Source organism: Podarcis vaucheri, assembly GCF_965113315.1.
Source record: "Podarcis vaucheri genome assembly, chromosome: Z".
NCBI classification, from domain to species: Eukaryota; Metazoa; Chordata; class Lepidosauria; order Squamata; family Lacertidae; genus Podarcis; species Podarcis vaucheri.
The window spans coordinates 3550741-3565875 of record NC_138758.1 but is presented as its reverse complement, the minus strand read 5'-3'; the positions used below and the strand labels follow the sequence as shown (position 1 = coordinate 3565875).

Genomic DNA, 15135 nt, shown 5'->3' with positions numbered 1-15135 from the left:
GGGCAACAGACGAAAGGGAGGAGAGGTATGATGGAACGCGGTAAGTTAAAGTGATACCAATGTTCTGGGGCGAACAAACACCTCCCCCCAGCGTATAGTTTCGCTGTAAATCGATGTCGTCCAGTCTTTGGCGGATCAGTCTTTGAGCAGTGATTTGATCTAGATTAAGGGAATCTAAGGGAGAGATTCCGTAACTCAGGAGTTTGGCATGAATTCTACTAGTCCAAAGGCTGGAGAATTCATCTCGCCATAAGCATTGGACAAGGTAATGGTCTGGTAATCTGTGCCACAATGATAACCAATAATTGAAGACTTGCTTCCACAGGCAAGTTTCTAAGGACGCGATCTTCAATTCTAATTGCATGGCTGCGTTGCTTACGCACAGGGGGAGCATTAGGAGCCGACGTAGGAATTGGTTTTGCAGAGTCTCAAGAGGAGTAAGATCTGTCATCACGGCCCAGAACGGGGCAGCATAAGCAAGCACGGGTACCACTTTTGCCTTGAACACCTTTAGGGCCGAGGGAACATGCAAAGCTCCATCCGAAAAGAAAAATCGGAGGAGCGCATATGACAGAGTTTTGGCCTTGTTAAGGAGGTGTTGAATTTGTGCTTTCCACCCCAAATTGTATTGAAAAATAACTCCTAGGTATTGAAATTTTAGGACTTGCTCTATTTTTGCTCCACCAAGCTTCCATTCGTATAATCTCCGACTTCTGGCGAAAATCAGAATCTTAGATTTAGCATGGTTGATGGTTAATTGGTTGAGTTGACAATACGTGGCAAAGATCTTCAGAGCTCTGGTTAGTCCAACACGTGTATAAGATAGAATTACCGCGTCGTCCGCGTATAGAAGGAGTGGACAGCGGTAATCCGCTAGTCTAGGCGCGTGTGTACTTGGAGATGAGTTGACTAGGGGTGCTCGCATGTGAACTGGACACAGTATTCCAGGTGTGGTCTGACCAAGGCAGAATAGAGCAGCATTATGTCTTCCCTTGACCTGGACACTGTATTTCTGTTGATGCAGCCTAGAATAGTATCAGCTTTTTTGCTGCTGCATCACACTATTGACTCATGTGAAGGCTGTGGTCCCCCAAGACTCCAAGATCCTTTTCACCTGTACTACTGGAAAGCCAGTTACAGATAGGTAGCCGTGTTGGTCTGCCATAGTCAAAATAAAAATATTCCTTCCAGTAGCACCTTAAAGTCTTTAAGGTGCTACTGGAAGGAATTTTTTTACTGGAAAGCCAGGTCTTCCCCATATTATATTTGTGCTGAGTAGCTTTGCAGAATGCCATGTTCTCCAGCAGTGGAAGTGCTGGTGCAGGGAGAGCAAGTGGTGGCAATTCCAATTTTGCCTCAGGTGGCAAAATGGGAAGAGCTGCCTCTGGTTACTATCCACTGGTCAGAAGCAGTAATGTTTGTGAATACTGGTTGAGCCTGCTTGAAAGTTTCCTGCAGGCAGGGGTGCCAACTTGAATAAAATATGGGGGGGGGGGGGCAGATAAGCCCTGTCCTGAATCATCGATAAGGTGATGCGGTGTACACACACTATTTGAATAGCAATGCCCACCAAATATTTTATGAGGGTGGGGATGGCGAAGGGTCCTCGGACTCTTGGAATTGACTCCTATGCCTAGAGGCATCTGGTACAGGATGCGAGACTAGATGGGTCACTGGCCTGCCTGTTCCAGCAAACGCTTCCTATCCTCTTGAAACACTCGCTTTGGGGTGCAGAAAGATAAGGGTTGCTGTGCTCTACAGTAACCTTCCTGAGTGCGAGTTGCTGGAACCCTCAGGCGAAGAGAGCGCTGCTCCCGGGCTCGGGTTCTCCTGCTCGGCCACTGTGAGAAAAACATGCCGGACTACACACGGCGCTGCCTTCGGCGTGATCCAGGCTGTTTTGGGATTTGAGAGCGGTGCAGAGGCCATGGAGAAGAATGGGTCGGCAGGTGGACCCCGCCCGCCTCCCAAGCCGCGCCACAGGCCGGGGCCGGCCTCCGCAGCAGGCGGGCGGGCGGGGGCGACGCTGGTGGCGGCGCCGGGGAATGGGACAGCTGGCCAGGGGGCGGGAGCTCGGAGGGCTCTCCTCCGGCCGGCCGCCGCCACCCCTCTCTTTCCTCAGAGGCCATGGCAGCGCCGGGGGCCGGGCAGACGCTCGAAGCCGCCGGTGCTGGGGCAGGATCGGAGCCGGCGGTGGCTGCTGAGGAGATAGATCTGTCTCTGGGTAGGTGCTGCTCTCTACACTCGTCGGGTGTTGGTTGGGTGTGTCCTAGAGTCTCGGGTGTGTCCTAGCGTCCCACCCCACCCTATGGACTTGCTCCGGAGCCGCATAGGCTTTATTCCCGCGGAACCAGATCCACTCTGGGTGCCCTTCTCAAAGTTGGGGTGGAGGGGGCTGGTTCCAGGTGAGAACCGCCCCTCCTCCCAAAAAATATGCACTATATACCTTCCGTATATGGGGCGGGGCAGGCTGCCTATGAACCTCTCTGAGGCGCAGAAAATGTTCGGCCAGGGAAGGTTTGGCAAAGTTTGCAAATTCCTTGCAGCCTTCTTAGGTGCCCAAAGTTGGGTCCCCACGGGGTCTATACCTATGCCATTCCTGATTCCACAGGCCAATTAGCTTAGCTGAACCCAAGAGGGGTCTTCTCCCACATCTTCTGCTTGACACCCCCCCCACCTGCAACTTCCTCTCTTTTTCCCGTTTGTCAGTAACTCTCCTTTCACCATGGACAGCCTATTTTCAACCCAAACACTTCTCCCTCCTCCATCCAGAGAGAAGGGAACCATCAGGGAAAAGCAGATGGCTCAGTGTGGACTGGTTGTCTGTAGTTAAGTCTTACTCAGAGTAGACCAATTGAAATTAATGACCCTTACTTAGCCATTCTAATTAATTTCAGTGTGTTTACTCTGGGTATATCTAGATGCAGCCTGTTAGGTTCAAATCACAGCTACATTTTGGCTCACCTCATCATACCCCACAGCAGTTTTTCCAAGCTCAAAACCCCACAGTCCAGCACAGACATGATAAACTGGCCCTCTCCAAAAATAGAAGCTTGATGTGATGCCTGGTCTATTTATGGCATTGACGGGCAATGCAAATCATCATTTCCTTGGCACAAGATCTGTTTGTGCACACAAACATCACACTCATTTATTCAGTCAGTGATCTGGAAATATGCCCCTGCCCCGTCCAACGGAATTACAATGAAAGAAAGAGGAAAATCTCTCCACTCTCTATTGGCTTGCCTGGCTAATTTGCCTCCCTAAAGCCCCCTCTGAAAATAGGAATGCTGGAAATGTGCTCTCTGTTGTTCAGGGTTGGCATTTGGGCATCCACTGTTATTTGATCAGACTTAACTTAATAACCAGCACCCAGTATTTAATGATTCCCTCTCTGATGTTGAGTATTGGGAGTTTATGTTTGATACTATTACTGAAAACCAATTCCTGGTTTCCTCTCATCCCCACACCCCAAGCTGAAGGATATACAGCTTCCTTCATTTTTTCCCCTTGAAGGACTTGCTTTTTTGGGGGGGGGGGTCTCTTCTGAATACTTTCAAACTTTCTTGAATGGTGGTAATTATTCACTTCAAGGATCATGCTTGGCTCAATGGCAGAGTAGCTGCTTTGCATGCAGAAGATCCCAGGTATCAATCTCTGATGGCATCTCCAGGTAGGGCTAGGAAATTCTGCCTTTACCCTGGAGTGAGAGTTCCCGTCAGTGTTGACAATACTAAGCTAAAAGAATCAGTGGTCTGGCTCAGTACAAGGCCACTTCTTCCTATGCTTCTATGATTATGCAAATCAACTCAGTTCTCCAGGTAAGGAGCCCTTGCGTTCAGAGTAAAGCCATACTGATCGCTTCTATATTGGTTAGACGATGCTATTAATACAGCTCAGAAATTGCCACGCCTGTTCAGTTTGTTGCTCACTCTGCTATCCTTGCCTCATTTAATGCAATACATTTTCCCTAGTTGAATTAAAAGAAAATCAACCCTAAGATAAATCCAGATTAAAACACATGCCAACACTTTACATATTTGGATTAGGTTGTCTAAATAAAAATATTTTTAGCAGGTGCTGAAGAGTATAGTGAAGGCGCCTGCTTGATATGAGCAGGCAGGGAGTTCCAAACTGTAGAGGCTGCGACACAAAAATATGCATTTCTTACAAATGCAGAATTGGTAGTATGTGGCACCTGTAATTGTGCCAGTTCTGCAGGTCAAAGGGGTCAACTGGGCACATATTGCAGATAAACTGGTCCCAAGTTATTAAGGGCAACTGGAAACTACCCTCTGTTTTGGAATTCTGTTTTGGAATACTGGGATTCCTTAAAGCAGTATTCTATGCCACACTCTCCTTGCCCCACATACTGAGGGTTAGCTTCCCATCCTCTTGTGTTAAAATGCTGGGAGGCCAACATGAAACAAAAGAGAAGATTTCCTTGGCGTATTCTGTGTGTGTTGGTTTCCCTAATTTAGATGACATCATAAAGCGCAACAAGAAAGGGCAGACAAATGCAAAGGAAAACAGATGGAAGCAGCCGCTCAAGAACTGGAATCCAGCCTATAGCAACAGAAGACGTCGATTTTGGGGCTGGGTACCAAGGAACCTGCAAGGTATGTGTGAGAAGCAATAGCAGGAAGAGAAGGGTTGGGAGTTGGCAAAATTCAGGAAATATGGGGGTAGGGCTTTTTGTAACGGTTGGCATCCTGAGTTATCAACCCCCCCTTCAGCTTCATGCAAGTACCTTTAGCTTGGGGTGACCAGAGGAGGGTACATAAAATGAACATTAAAATGAATATTAAATAATGAATGAATTAATATTAAAATGAAAATAATGAACATAAAAAGAGACAAAACGTTTAAGTGATTTATAGCATGAACTGGCTCCCAGTATGACTTGAGCACAGCTCTTTCAAACTGGAGCACAGAACTAGGAATACAGCACAACAAAGAATCTCCTTCTTTTATGGTTAATGGGCCTTTGATGAAGTGGGAAAATAATGTATCAAGGTAGGGATCAGTAGTGTTGTGGGAGAACAAGGATCTGCAGAGGAGGGGTGCTCCTGAATTGAGATAGGCTTTTCATGTTGGAGATAGACAGATGGGGCTTGTCAACCTGGGACAAGCCATCTAGGAAAAGGAAAACTCTGATCCTAAACATCATCATCATCATCATCATCATCATCATTAAAGTTTGTATACTGCCCTGTACCCGCAGATCTCGGGGAGGTTCACAAAAACAAAGACAACCCAATAACCCCCCTCCCTTCCATAACATATTTTAAAAGGGTATCAGATGTCAATCAGCCAAAAAGGCCTGGTTGAAGAGGAACATTTTTGTCTGGTACCTAAAGGTGCATAATAAAGGTGCCAGCTTGACCTCCCTGGGGAGAGCATTCCACAAGTGGGGATCCACTGCAGAAAAAGCTCATTCTCAAGTTGCCACCCTCCGGACCTCTCATGGAGGGAGCACACAAAGAAGGGTCTCAGATGATGATTGCAAGGTCTGGATAGGTTCATATGGAGAGAGGCGGTCCCTGAGCTATTGCAGTCCTGAGCTATTTAAGGCTTTATAGATTAAAAACCAGCATTTGAATTGGGATTAGAAACTAGGTGGTAGCCAGTGCAGTTGGACCAGGATCCAACTTCAACCAGGCCTCTGGCTGATTAATATTCTACAGCCTTTTAAATGTGTTTGTGGGGGGAGGTGCTATTGTTTTGCTGTTTTTATTTTAACTATTTATTTGTGCTCTACCCTTGTGAACAGCCCTGAGATCTTTTAATGAAGGGTGATATATTATTATTAATAATACAATAGCAAAAGTGCAGGTAATCTCACATACTCATCCCCCTTTGGAGGAAGGCGCAGGGGAGAGTCAGATGTGGCAAATAGCAGAGAAACATTGTTTTTAATGATAAATTGTCGACACCTGAGGATTGATGAGGAATCACATTCTGCATGGTGTGTCTCTTTAGGACCCAGCAAGTTCAGAGGAGAGTTTCCAAAGCAGCAGAATTACAGGAAGCCTTTCTGGAATGGGGTGACCAGTCCCAGGAGGAGAGCAGCCCTTGGGCCAAAAGGCATGAGCCCCCTAAATCGGCCCAGCTCAGCTCAACAGGTAGGACTATGGCAATCTTTGCCAACTGATACCCTCCAGGAGTTTTGGACGGCAGCTCCTATAAACCCAGACAGGACAGGATGGATGGGAGTTGTAGTCGACAACATTTGGCAGACTCCAGGATGAGGAAGGCTGGGCTTCAACAGCTGTTCCCCTGCCCATGATGCTTTATGTTCAAGAAGCCAATCCTGAGGCAAACTATGCTAATTTGTAGGTGCAGCAGGAAGATGCTACCTTGGTTGGGAGCAGGGATGGCACAACACCCAGTACCCAGCAGAGGGATCCCACAATGGTCAATCGCTTTCGAAGGGCAGGAGCTGCTCCACCAACCGCCCAAAGGTAAGGAAGCTTGGTTTCGGGAGGAGTAGACTTCTGTGCAGGGGGGGAAACCTGAATAAAATATTGGAGTGGGGAGGTAAGCCCTACTCTGCCCCATTGATCACAAAACGCAGCACATGCACACCAGTTGAATGGCAATGCCCATCAACTTTTGGGGGGAGGGGACGATCCTCTCAAATATTTTATTGGAGGAGCCAATGGGACCTCAACCCCTAGGAACTGGCTCCTATGCTTCCCTGTTCCCACAAAAGTGTGTGTGTGACTGCCGGCCACTTTGCAGGACACGGTGTCAGTTTTCGCCTCCCAATCCTGGGGAATCTGAACATTTGCAAAATCAAGTAGCAAATGGCTGGACAATTTTTCAACTGAGATTCCAAATTCAGCAAATGTATTTTTATATGTTTGGGGAGGGGGTCAGGATCCAGATCACCTGCCACCTACTTGGACACGACGTCATCGCCTTGTAACGTAGAAAAACAGAGCCAGAGTTTTGTGTGGGAATTTGGCTGATGCTGGAAGCTGAACTGTAAGGCTGTGATTTGCCTGGAACCCCAATGAAAGACCTGCTGTGGTGTGAGTGCTCTGAGCCCCTCTGTCCTATGCTTTGTAAGAGTAGCCATACTTACTAAAGACACCACAGCCTACTCTGACCTTCATTCCCTAGATACGGAGCCCTGCGTAAGAATAGTCACTCCCAGAGTCTCGCCACTTGGAGACTGGCGTATCTACCACAGTATCTATGGCTTGAGTGTGCGCAGAAATTTGTGTTAATATAGGGTCCTTTTATTTCCCCCCAGTAACCAGCCTTTCCGGCTAAACCGAAGACCAGCTTTCTTCCAGAGGCAATCCAGATTCAACTTCAACCGAAGGGTGAGTTCTTCATTGTCTTTTATATCATGCTTTTGAATTCTGGTGCTGGGGGAGACTCTTGAGAGTCCCATGGATCAAACCTATCCATTCTTAAGTAAATCAGCCCTGAAGATCAAACCTATCCATTCTTAAGTAAATCAGCTCTCAGTGCTCACTGGAAGGACAGATCCTGAAGCTGAGGCTCCAATAGTTTGGCCACCTCATGAGAACAGAAGACTATCTGGAAAAGACCCTGATGTTGGGAAAGATTGAGGACACAAGGAGAAGGGGACGACAGAGAATGAGATGGTTGGGCAGTGTTCTCGAAGCTACAAACATAAGTCTGACCAAAATGCGGGAGGCAGTGGAAGACAGGAGTGCCTGGTGTGCTCTGGTCCATGGGGTCACAAAGAGTCGGACATGACTAAACAACTAAACAACAACAACAACTATTTTTTCCCCCATCTGTACCCCAACCATTTCTCCAAGGAGCTTAAAGTGGTTTACATCGTCCCTATTGGGAAGACCTCTCTGAGTGCATGGTCTGGAAGTTGGGCAATAGGGGCAGTACAGGATTCCTTTTAGTGTACCAACCTCCCCACTGTGCCAAGGATTCCCTGCCCGAGCTGCTTCAGGTCATACCAGATGTTCTCCTGGAGACGCCTAGTTTGGTTGTCTTAGGGGATTTTAACATCCATGCCAACACAAGCTTACAAGGGGCCACTCAGGATTTTGTGGAAAGCATGGCCTCCATGGGGCTGTCCCTGAATAAGTTTGGCCCAACTCATAGTCGCGGACATGCCTTAGATCTGGTGTTCACCTCTAGTGACGTGGGTGATCTGACAGTAAGTAAAAGTGAAACAAAAGAAGTGCCATGGTCAGATCACTTCCTAGTGCAACTGGACTTCTCTGCGACCCTTCCCCTCTGCAGGGAGGTGGGACCGATTTGGATGGTCCGCCCCTGCCACTTAATGGATCCAATTGGCTTCCAGAGAGTGGTAGGGGATGTTTTATCCCATGTTGATGGCCTTTCAGCTGATTCCCTGGTGGATTCCCTGGTGGAATGCAGAGTTAACCAGGGCTATCGACTTTCTGGCTCTGAGTGCCCTCTCCAATTGCCTGGAGCCCGGACAGTCCTGTGGTTATCTCCAGAACTGTGGGCGAGGAAACAATCACTGAGACGGCTAGAGTGCCAGTGGCAGAAAACTCATTCTGAATTGGACCGGACATGGGTCAGAGCTCAACGTCAAGTCTACCAAGTGGCAACGGTGACAGCAAAGAGGACCTTCTTCACCGCCTCTATTGCATCTGCAGAAAACAGCAGCAGGAGACTCTTTCAGGTGCTTCACAATCTATCGGAACCACCTTCGTCACTGGGGCCTGGTAGGGACCCCAAGATCTCCTGTAATGCTTTTGCATAGCTCAGATTTGGGAAGAGGTAGACTCCACCATGGGAGCAGGGCTGGGGCGGGAGAGTGCTAGAGTCCTGTCTAGTCAAGTTGAATGGGATCAATTCCAATCTGTTACCTCCGAGGATGTGGACAGGCTGCTTGGATGAGTGAAACCAACCACCTGTCTCTTTGATCCTTGCCCATCTTGGCTTATAAAAGCTAGCCAGGAAGGGCTGGGCGATGGGCTTCGCGGGGTGGTGAATGCTTCTTTCTGTGAGGGAGCCTTCCCAGACCTGCTGAAAGAGGTGGTCATTAAACCGCTTCTTAAAAAAACATCTCTAGACCTGGCCAATATGGCCAACTATCACCTAGTCTCAAATCTTCCATTCTTGGGCAAGGTGATAGAGCGAGTGGTTGCTGAACAACTCCAGGCACACCTGGAAGAAGTGGACCATTTGGATCCCTTCCAGTTGGGATTCAGGCCTTATCATGGGACTGAAACTGCCTTGGTCGCGCTGGGCAATGATCTCCAGCGGGTAGGGACAAAGGTGAGAGCAGTTTCCTAGTTCTGTTGGATCTCTCAGTGGCTTTTGATACCATCAACCATAACATCCTTCTGGACTGTCTAGAGGGGCTGTGAGCTGGGGGCACTGTTATACAGTGGTTCCGCTCCTTTCTCCTGGGCCGTGTCGAGAAAGTGGTGTTGGGGGATGAGTGTTCAGACCCCTGGGCTCTCACTTGTTGGGTGCCTCAGGGTTCTGTCCTCTCCCTCATGCTTTTCAACATCTACATGCACCCTTTGGGAGAGATCATCAGGGGGTTTGGGTTGGGTGTTCATCAATATTCAGATGATACCCAGCTCTACCTCTCTTTCGAATCAGAACCAGTGAAGGCGGTGAAGGTCCTTTGTAAGTGTCTGGAGGCAGTTGGAGGATGGATGGGGGCTGAGGTTAAATCCTGACAGGACAGAAGTACTGTTTTGGGGGACAAGGGGCGAGCAGGTGTGGAGGACTCCCTGGTTCTGAATGGGGTAACTATGCCCCTGAAGGACCAGGTGCACAGCCTGGGAGTCATTTTGGACTCACAGTTGTCCATGGAGGCACAGGTCAATTCTGTGTCCAGGGCAGCTGTTTATCAGCTCCATCTGGTATGCAGGCTGAGACCCTTCCTGCCTGCAGACTGTCTCGCCAGAGTGGTGCATGCTCTAGTTATCTCTTGCTTGAACTACTGCAATACGCTCTATGTGGTGCTACTTTTGAAGGTGACCCGGAAACTACAATTAATCCAGAATGTGGCAGCTAGACTGGCGATTGGGAGTGGCCGCCAAGACCACATAACACCGGTCTTGAAAGACCTACATTGGCTCCCCATATGTTTCCGAACACAATTCAAAGTGTTGATACTGACCCTTAAAGCCCTAAACAGCCTTGGCCCAGTATACCTGAAGGAGCGTCTCCACCCCCATTGTTCTAACCGGACACTGAAATCCAGTGCCAAGGGCCTTCAGGCGGTTCCCTAACTGCAAGATGTGAGGTTACAGGGAACCAGGCAGAGGGCCTTCTCAGTAGTGGCCCGGCCTCCCACCAGATGTCAAGGAAATAAACAGATATCAGACTTTTAGAAGACATCTGAAGGCAGCCCTGTTTAGGGAAGTTTTTAATGTGTGACATTTTAATGTATTTTTAATATTTGTTGGAAGCCGCCCAGAGTGGCTGGGGAAACCCAGCCAGATGGGTGTGGTATCATCATCATCATCATCATCATCATCCCTTCCCCTCCTCATTCAATCTCAGCAGCAACCCTGGCCACCCACTCAGCTTCATGGCTGATGGGGATTTGAATGCTGGTCTCCTGGGTCCCAACCCGACACTCTCCCCTCTACACCACATTGGCTCTCAGTGATCCAGTGAGGGATGTGTTGCCATTGCCCTCTGGCTTCAGTTGGCCCTGCAACCCATTCTTAAAGGGGCAACTGTAAGACTGACCAGATTTAAAATTGCATTGTGTTTTCCCTAAGTAGTCACAGTATTCTACAAACATTTTCTCTGTAATCCTTACAACAATCATGTAAGACAGAGGAGAGGATCTTAAATAGTTTTTAACAAATGTGGTTTCTTACTGATAATTTTATTACTTTATTCTTTTTGTAATCTGTTTAGAGGTTCTAAGATTTTGCAAAATAAACAAGGAATCCACTTTAAGCTACAGTCTGTGGAGAGCTTCGATCCATACTGTGGAACAAAGTCTCCTTGCTTTGGGAGTTTTGGTTTCTGTCATGCTTGTTGTTCTCTACCCTCTTACAGCAAACAAAGTCCAATGTGGAAGGGAAGCCTTTAAAGAGGAGGAGGTAAGTTGTGGAAAGAGCCCCCCTTTTCTGAAGGAAGAAAAAGCAGTGGTGAAGGAGAGAAAGTAAGGATTGGCAATATGCCAGAGCACCTGCTCTGTTTTTCCCCAGGTGGGAGGTTCTAGGGTTGCACTGACCTTACTTTGTAGGAGAATTGTAGAGGGCACCTCAGTTGGATCTTGATGAGTGTCTGACCTTTGGAGCCTTCTCAACCTCCTCCAACGCTGGCATGTCTTCATCAGTCTGTGCTCCATTCACTCCAGTCCTCCTCCTCCTCCTGCTGCTGCTGCTAGGAGTCTGGTTCTTTGCTTCCTCTCCCTGTCTCTCTTTCTCTAGGTGGCAGCCAGAACCCAATCCTGGAGGTGTGCTGACCGTTTCTGTGTCTAACCCCCAAGCAAGTCAAGCAAGCATGTACGTTATGTTGCCTTGAGTGAAAACAATGCCCATTCTCTATTGTGCATCTCACCTTCCTGCTCTATCACTCTTTCTTTCTTTCTTTCTTTCTTTCTTTCTTTCTTTCTTTCTTTCTTTCTTTCTTTCCTTCCTTCCTTCCTTCCTTCCTTCCTTCCTTCCTTCCTTCCTTCCTTCCCTTCCTTCCTTCCTTCCTTCCTTCCTTCCTTCCTTCTTTCTTTCTTTCGCACATTTATCTCCCTCCTTTCCCCAAGCTACTCAAGGTGGTATGCAGAGTCCACCCCGCCCCCACTCACACACATTTTATGGTCACACAACAACCCTGTGAGGTTGGTTGGGCTGAGAGTGAGCCCAGGAAGCTTCCTGGCTGAGTGGGGGCTTGTACCCTGGTCTGCCAGTTCCTAGCACAGTACTCCAACAACTGTGCCACACTGGCCCTCGCTTTGGATTTCTGGCCCACCAGGCCTGTGACACTTGCAGCCAGCTCCCCTTTCAGAGCCAGGGGCATAGGCGAGGGGGGCCACAAAATTAGCTAGAAATATGTCCATAAATATGTCTATAAATAAATAAAAATATTGATTGCCTAATAAGGAAAGGTTTTTAATAGAGAGTGAATTGAATTGGAGGGGGGGTGTTGGAGGAGAGAAGGAAAGAAGAGCTAACTTGTCTGTAGGTAGGGGGCGCAATCTGGATGGTTCTGCCAGGAGTGCAAGATCACCTAGCTACGCCTCTCCGCCTCTGGACCAATGCAGGGGTGGATGGTGCTCATTGGGACTGGTAGGGTGGAAGGCAAAGAGGCCAACAGTAGGTGGCGCCAGAGGCAAGGAGTGGCAGAGCCAATGTGTTCTGCGCCTGAGATGGAGTGGGAAGGGGCAGGCAGCCCTCATGGACTGGCCAGAATCCACTGGGCAAATGCTCATCTTTCAGAGTGTGGGTCTTCTGCCCTCAAAGTACAGAACTTCTGCTGTTGCTCTCTCTGAAACCATGCGCAGGTGGGATGTTTCGTTTTTCTTAGCTGCTTGATCCCTGAGGAAGTTGTAGGTGACGCAACTCCGGCATCTCTTACTTGGGAAGGTTTGGGAGATTAACAAATTCCACCCTTCTTCCTTGGCTCCATGGAAAGAAGGCATATTTATATTCTGCGTGCATTTCACAGGCCAGGAGCCAAGCACCCCTTCCTGAGGGGGAGAAGAGGCCCAGAAAAGATGAGCCGTTCCCAGCCCAAAGGTGTTCCCCTGAGATTCAACTTCCGGGCTATGGCTAACCAGGTTAGGAGCAGGAATATTGGGAGGCTTTTGGAGCAGGAATATTGGAAGCAGGAAGGAACTGATGTCATCTGCCAGAGCAGCTGGCTAATTGAAGGGAATGAGGTGATAACAAGGCTTTCAAATCTTAACTCTTGTTTGTAACCAGGATAGAGGGAGGGACACGGGTGGCGCTGTGGGTTAAACCACTGACCCTAGGACTTGCCGATCAGAAGGTTGGCGGTTCGAATCCCCGCGACGGGGTGAGCTCCCGTTGCTTGGTCTCAGCTCCTGCCAACCTAGCAGTTGGAAAGCACATCAAAGTGCAAGTAGATAAATAGGTACCGCTCCAGCAGGAAGGTAAACGGCGTTTCTGTGTGCTGCTCTGGTTCTCCAGAAGCGGCTTAGTCATGCTGCCCACATGACCCGGAAGCTGTACGCTGGCTCCCTTGGCCAATAAAGCGAGATGAGCGTCGCAACCCCAGAGTCGGTCACGACTGGACCTAATGGTCAGGGGTCCCTTTACCCTTTACCTTAGGATAGAGGGAGGTGGAGAAAGAGGGCAATATGAAGCAGACTCTGGGTAGTTGGTTCCTTTTCTTTTTTCAGGTTCCTACGTCAAACCAGCAATTTAAATGGCAACACTCCTTTGCAAGATTGTCCGCCTTTTTAATTGTTTGTAATCAAGAAAATGATCAAGAAAATGATAAGTTGATCAAGAAAATGCTAAGTTGCCGCTGCCAAAGCATTGTATGTCATCTGGCTGAAGACTTTTTGTTAAAGTTCAATTGTGCTAAAAGTTGAACCTATGCTGGGGGTGCGGTAGGGGGTGTTCATGTGGCCACCTCTAGCCACCTGCTGAACTTAGGAGTGGGGAGGAAAGCCCTGTTCTTACCTTCTGAGCGTTCTCATGCTTCAGAGGACCCACGTAATGGTGCCCTGGGGGGCGGTACTAAAGTGTTCAGTTTAACCTGGAAATTAGCCAAGCTTCCCCTCAATTCTGGGGACATTAGTTTGTCTCCCTTCCAGTCCAACCCCCAGCTTGAGCTGGGGTTGGGTGGACTCCTCATCTCTTAACTCCTGGGCTTCAAAATATAGAAGGTGGGTTTTGTACCCTATTACACATGCCCTCAAGGAAACCATTCCTTGCCATGGGCAGTTCGTGCAGGAATGTTTGAGTGTGATGGATTTTTCTCACTTCAGAGCAGGTTGTGTTTAAGCTGAAGGTCGCCAGGAACTCACATGAAGATAGTGGTCATACATGTGTTGTCTCCAAAGCTAAATCTATCTGTGTTCAGCAGAGCTGTGTATTCACCATTCCACCCCCTCCAAAGAATAACAAGAACCTTAGTTTTCCTTTCACAGTGCTACAGTTCCCAGCACCCTTAACAAATCATTGTTCTCAGGACTTTTTGGGTGTGTGTGGGTGGGAGGAGATGTGCTTTAAATGTGCTGTGTGCAGACATCTCCCAGCACATGTGTGTGGGGATTCAAGACTAACTCTTATGTTTTTCTTCCTTAGACAAGCTTGACGTTGAACGAAAGGTTCTCTGGGTTGAGGAACACACGCCATTTCACAGCGAAGCAGAACACAGGCCGCATGGTCACTCTGCCATTGCACTTGGTGAAGTCAGACTGGCTTTGCAAAGGAGCTTGCCCCTGAAGCCAGTTGGTTGGTTGCCTGCCTCTGTCTGGGTGGCAGCTTGGCATCACCAAAACACAAAGAGACAGCCCCATGCAACCTCACACTCAAAGATTTCTGCCCATGCTTCAGACATGCAGCCCTAAGAGCAGCTCTGACTCCCACTCTAGGCCCCTCTGCCCCAGACTTCCTCCTGATGTAGCCTACTGTCTGATCCAGCTTTGAGGTGTGATTCCGTATGGCTGCTAGTACAGTTGTGTTTTTGCCGGAGAGCCATGTGTTAAGGAAGATCTCCAAGCAAGCTTCATAGGGGCCTTCTTTAATCCTCAGATGTGCCCACAAAGGCATGATCCAGCACCCTCATGCCACAGCTGCCTCTGGAGTGACCCTCCCTCCAGTAAGAGGCATGCCTCACAGCTGAGTGCCTGGTTGTTTGTGTAGGGCGGGGGCAGGGAATCTTGTGGGCTCCCAGATATTGCCAGACCCAATGGCCTTCTGCCCCAGCCAGCATGGCTGACCGTCAGGGGTGATGGAATCCAACAACATCTAGAGGGCCACACAATTCCTCATCCCTGGTCTAGTGAATTTGAGGTTCTTTGTTTCTCTCCCTCTGCCCCCTTTTGCCTGGAAAAGCACTTTGGCAGATTCCTTTGAAGGATTTGGGTGTGACAAGCTGTAGCAGTGCACTGAATAAAACAACTTTGAGAAGCTGAAACACCGGGCTGTTTTCTTTTCTAATAAAAATATTTACTATGGAGTTCACAGGCACAAAACACAATGTTGATATTGT

The 15135-nt window shown here is 48.5% G+C and overlaps 1 protein-coding gene across 1 annotated transcript; it reads left to right on the top strand.

Annotated features, from left to right (window-relative positions):
• Nucleotides 1-2049: 2049 nt before the first annotated feature.
• LOC309523870 (UAP56-interacting factor-like) lies at nt 2050-14715 on the top strand. Its single transcript, XM_082208052.1, has 9 exons — nt 2050-2224; nt 4482-4619; nt 5983-6125; nt 6340-6464; nt 7262-7334; nt 11008-11051; nt 11385-11459; nt 12616-12727; nt 14226-14715. The coding sequence occupies exons 1-9, from the start codon at nt 2128-2130 to the stop codon at nt 14364-14366; spliced, it is 948 nt and encodes a 315-aa protein (XP_082064178.1). The 5' UTR covers nt 2050-2127; the 3' UTR covers nt 14367-14715.
• The last annotated feature ends 420 nt before the right edge of the window (nt 14716-15135 follow it).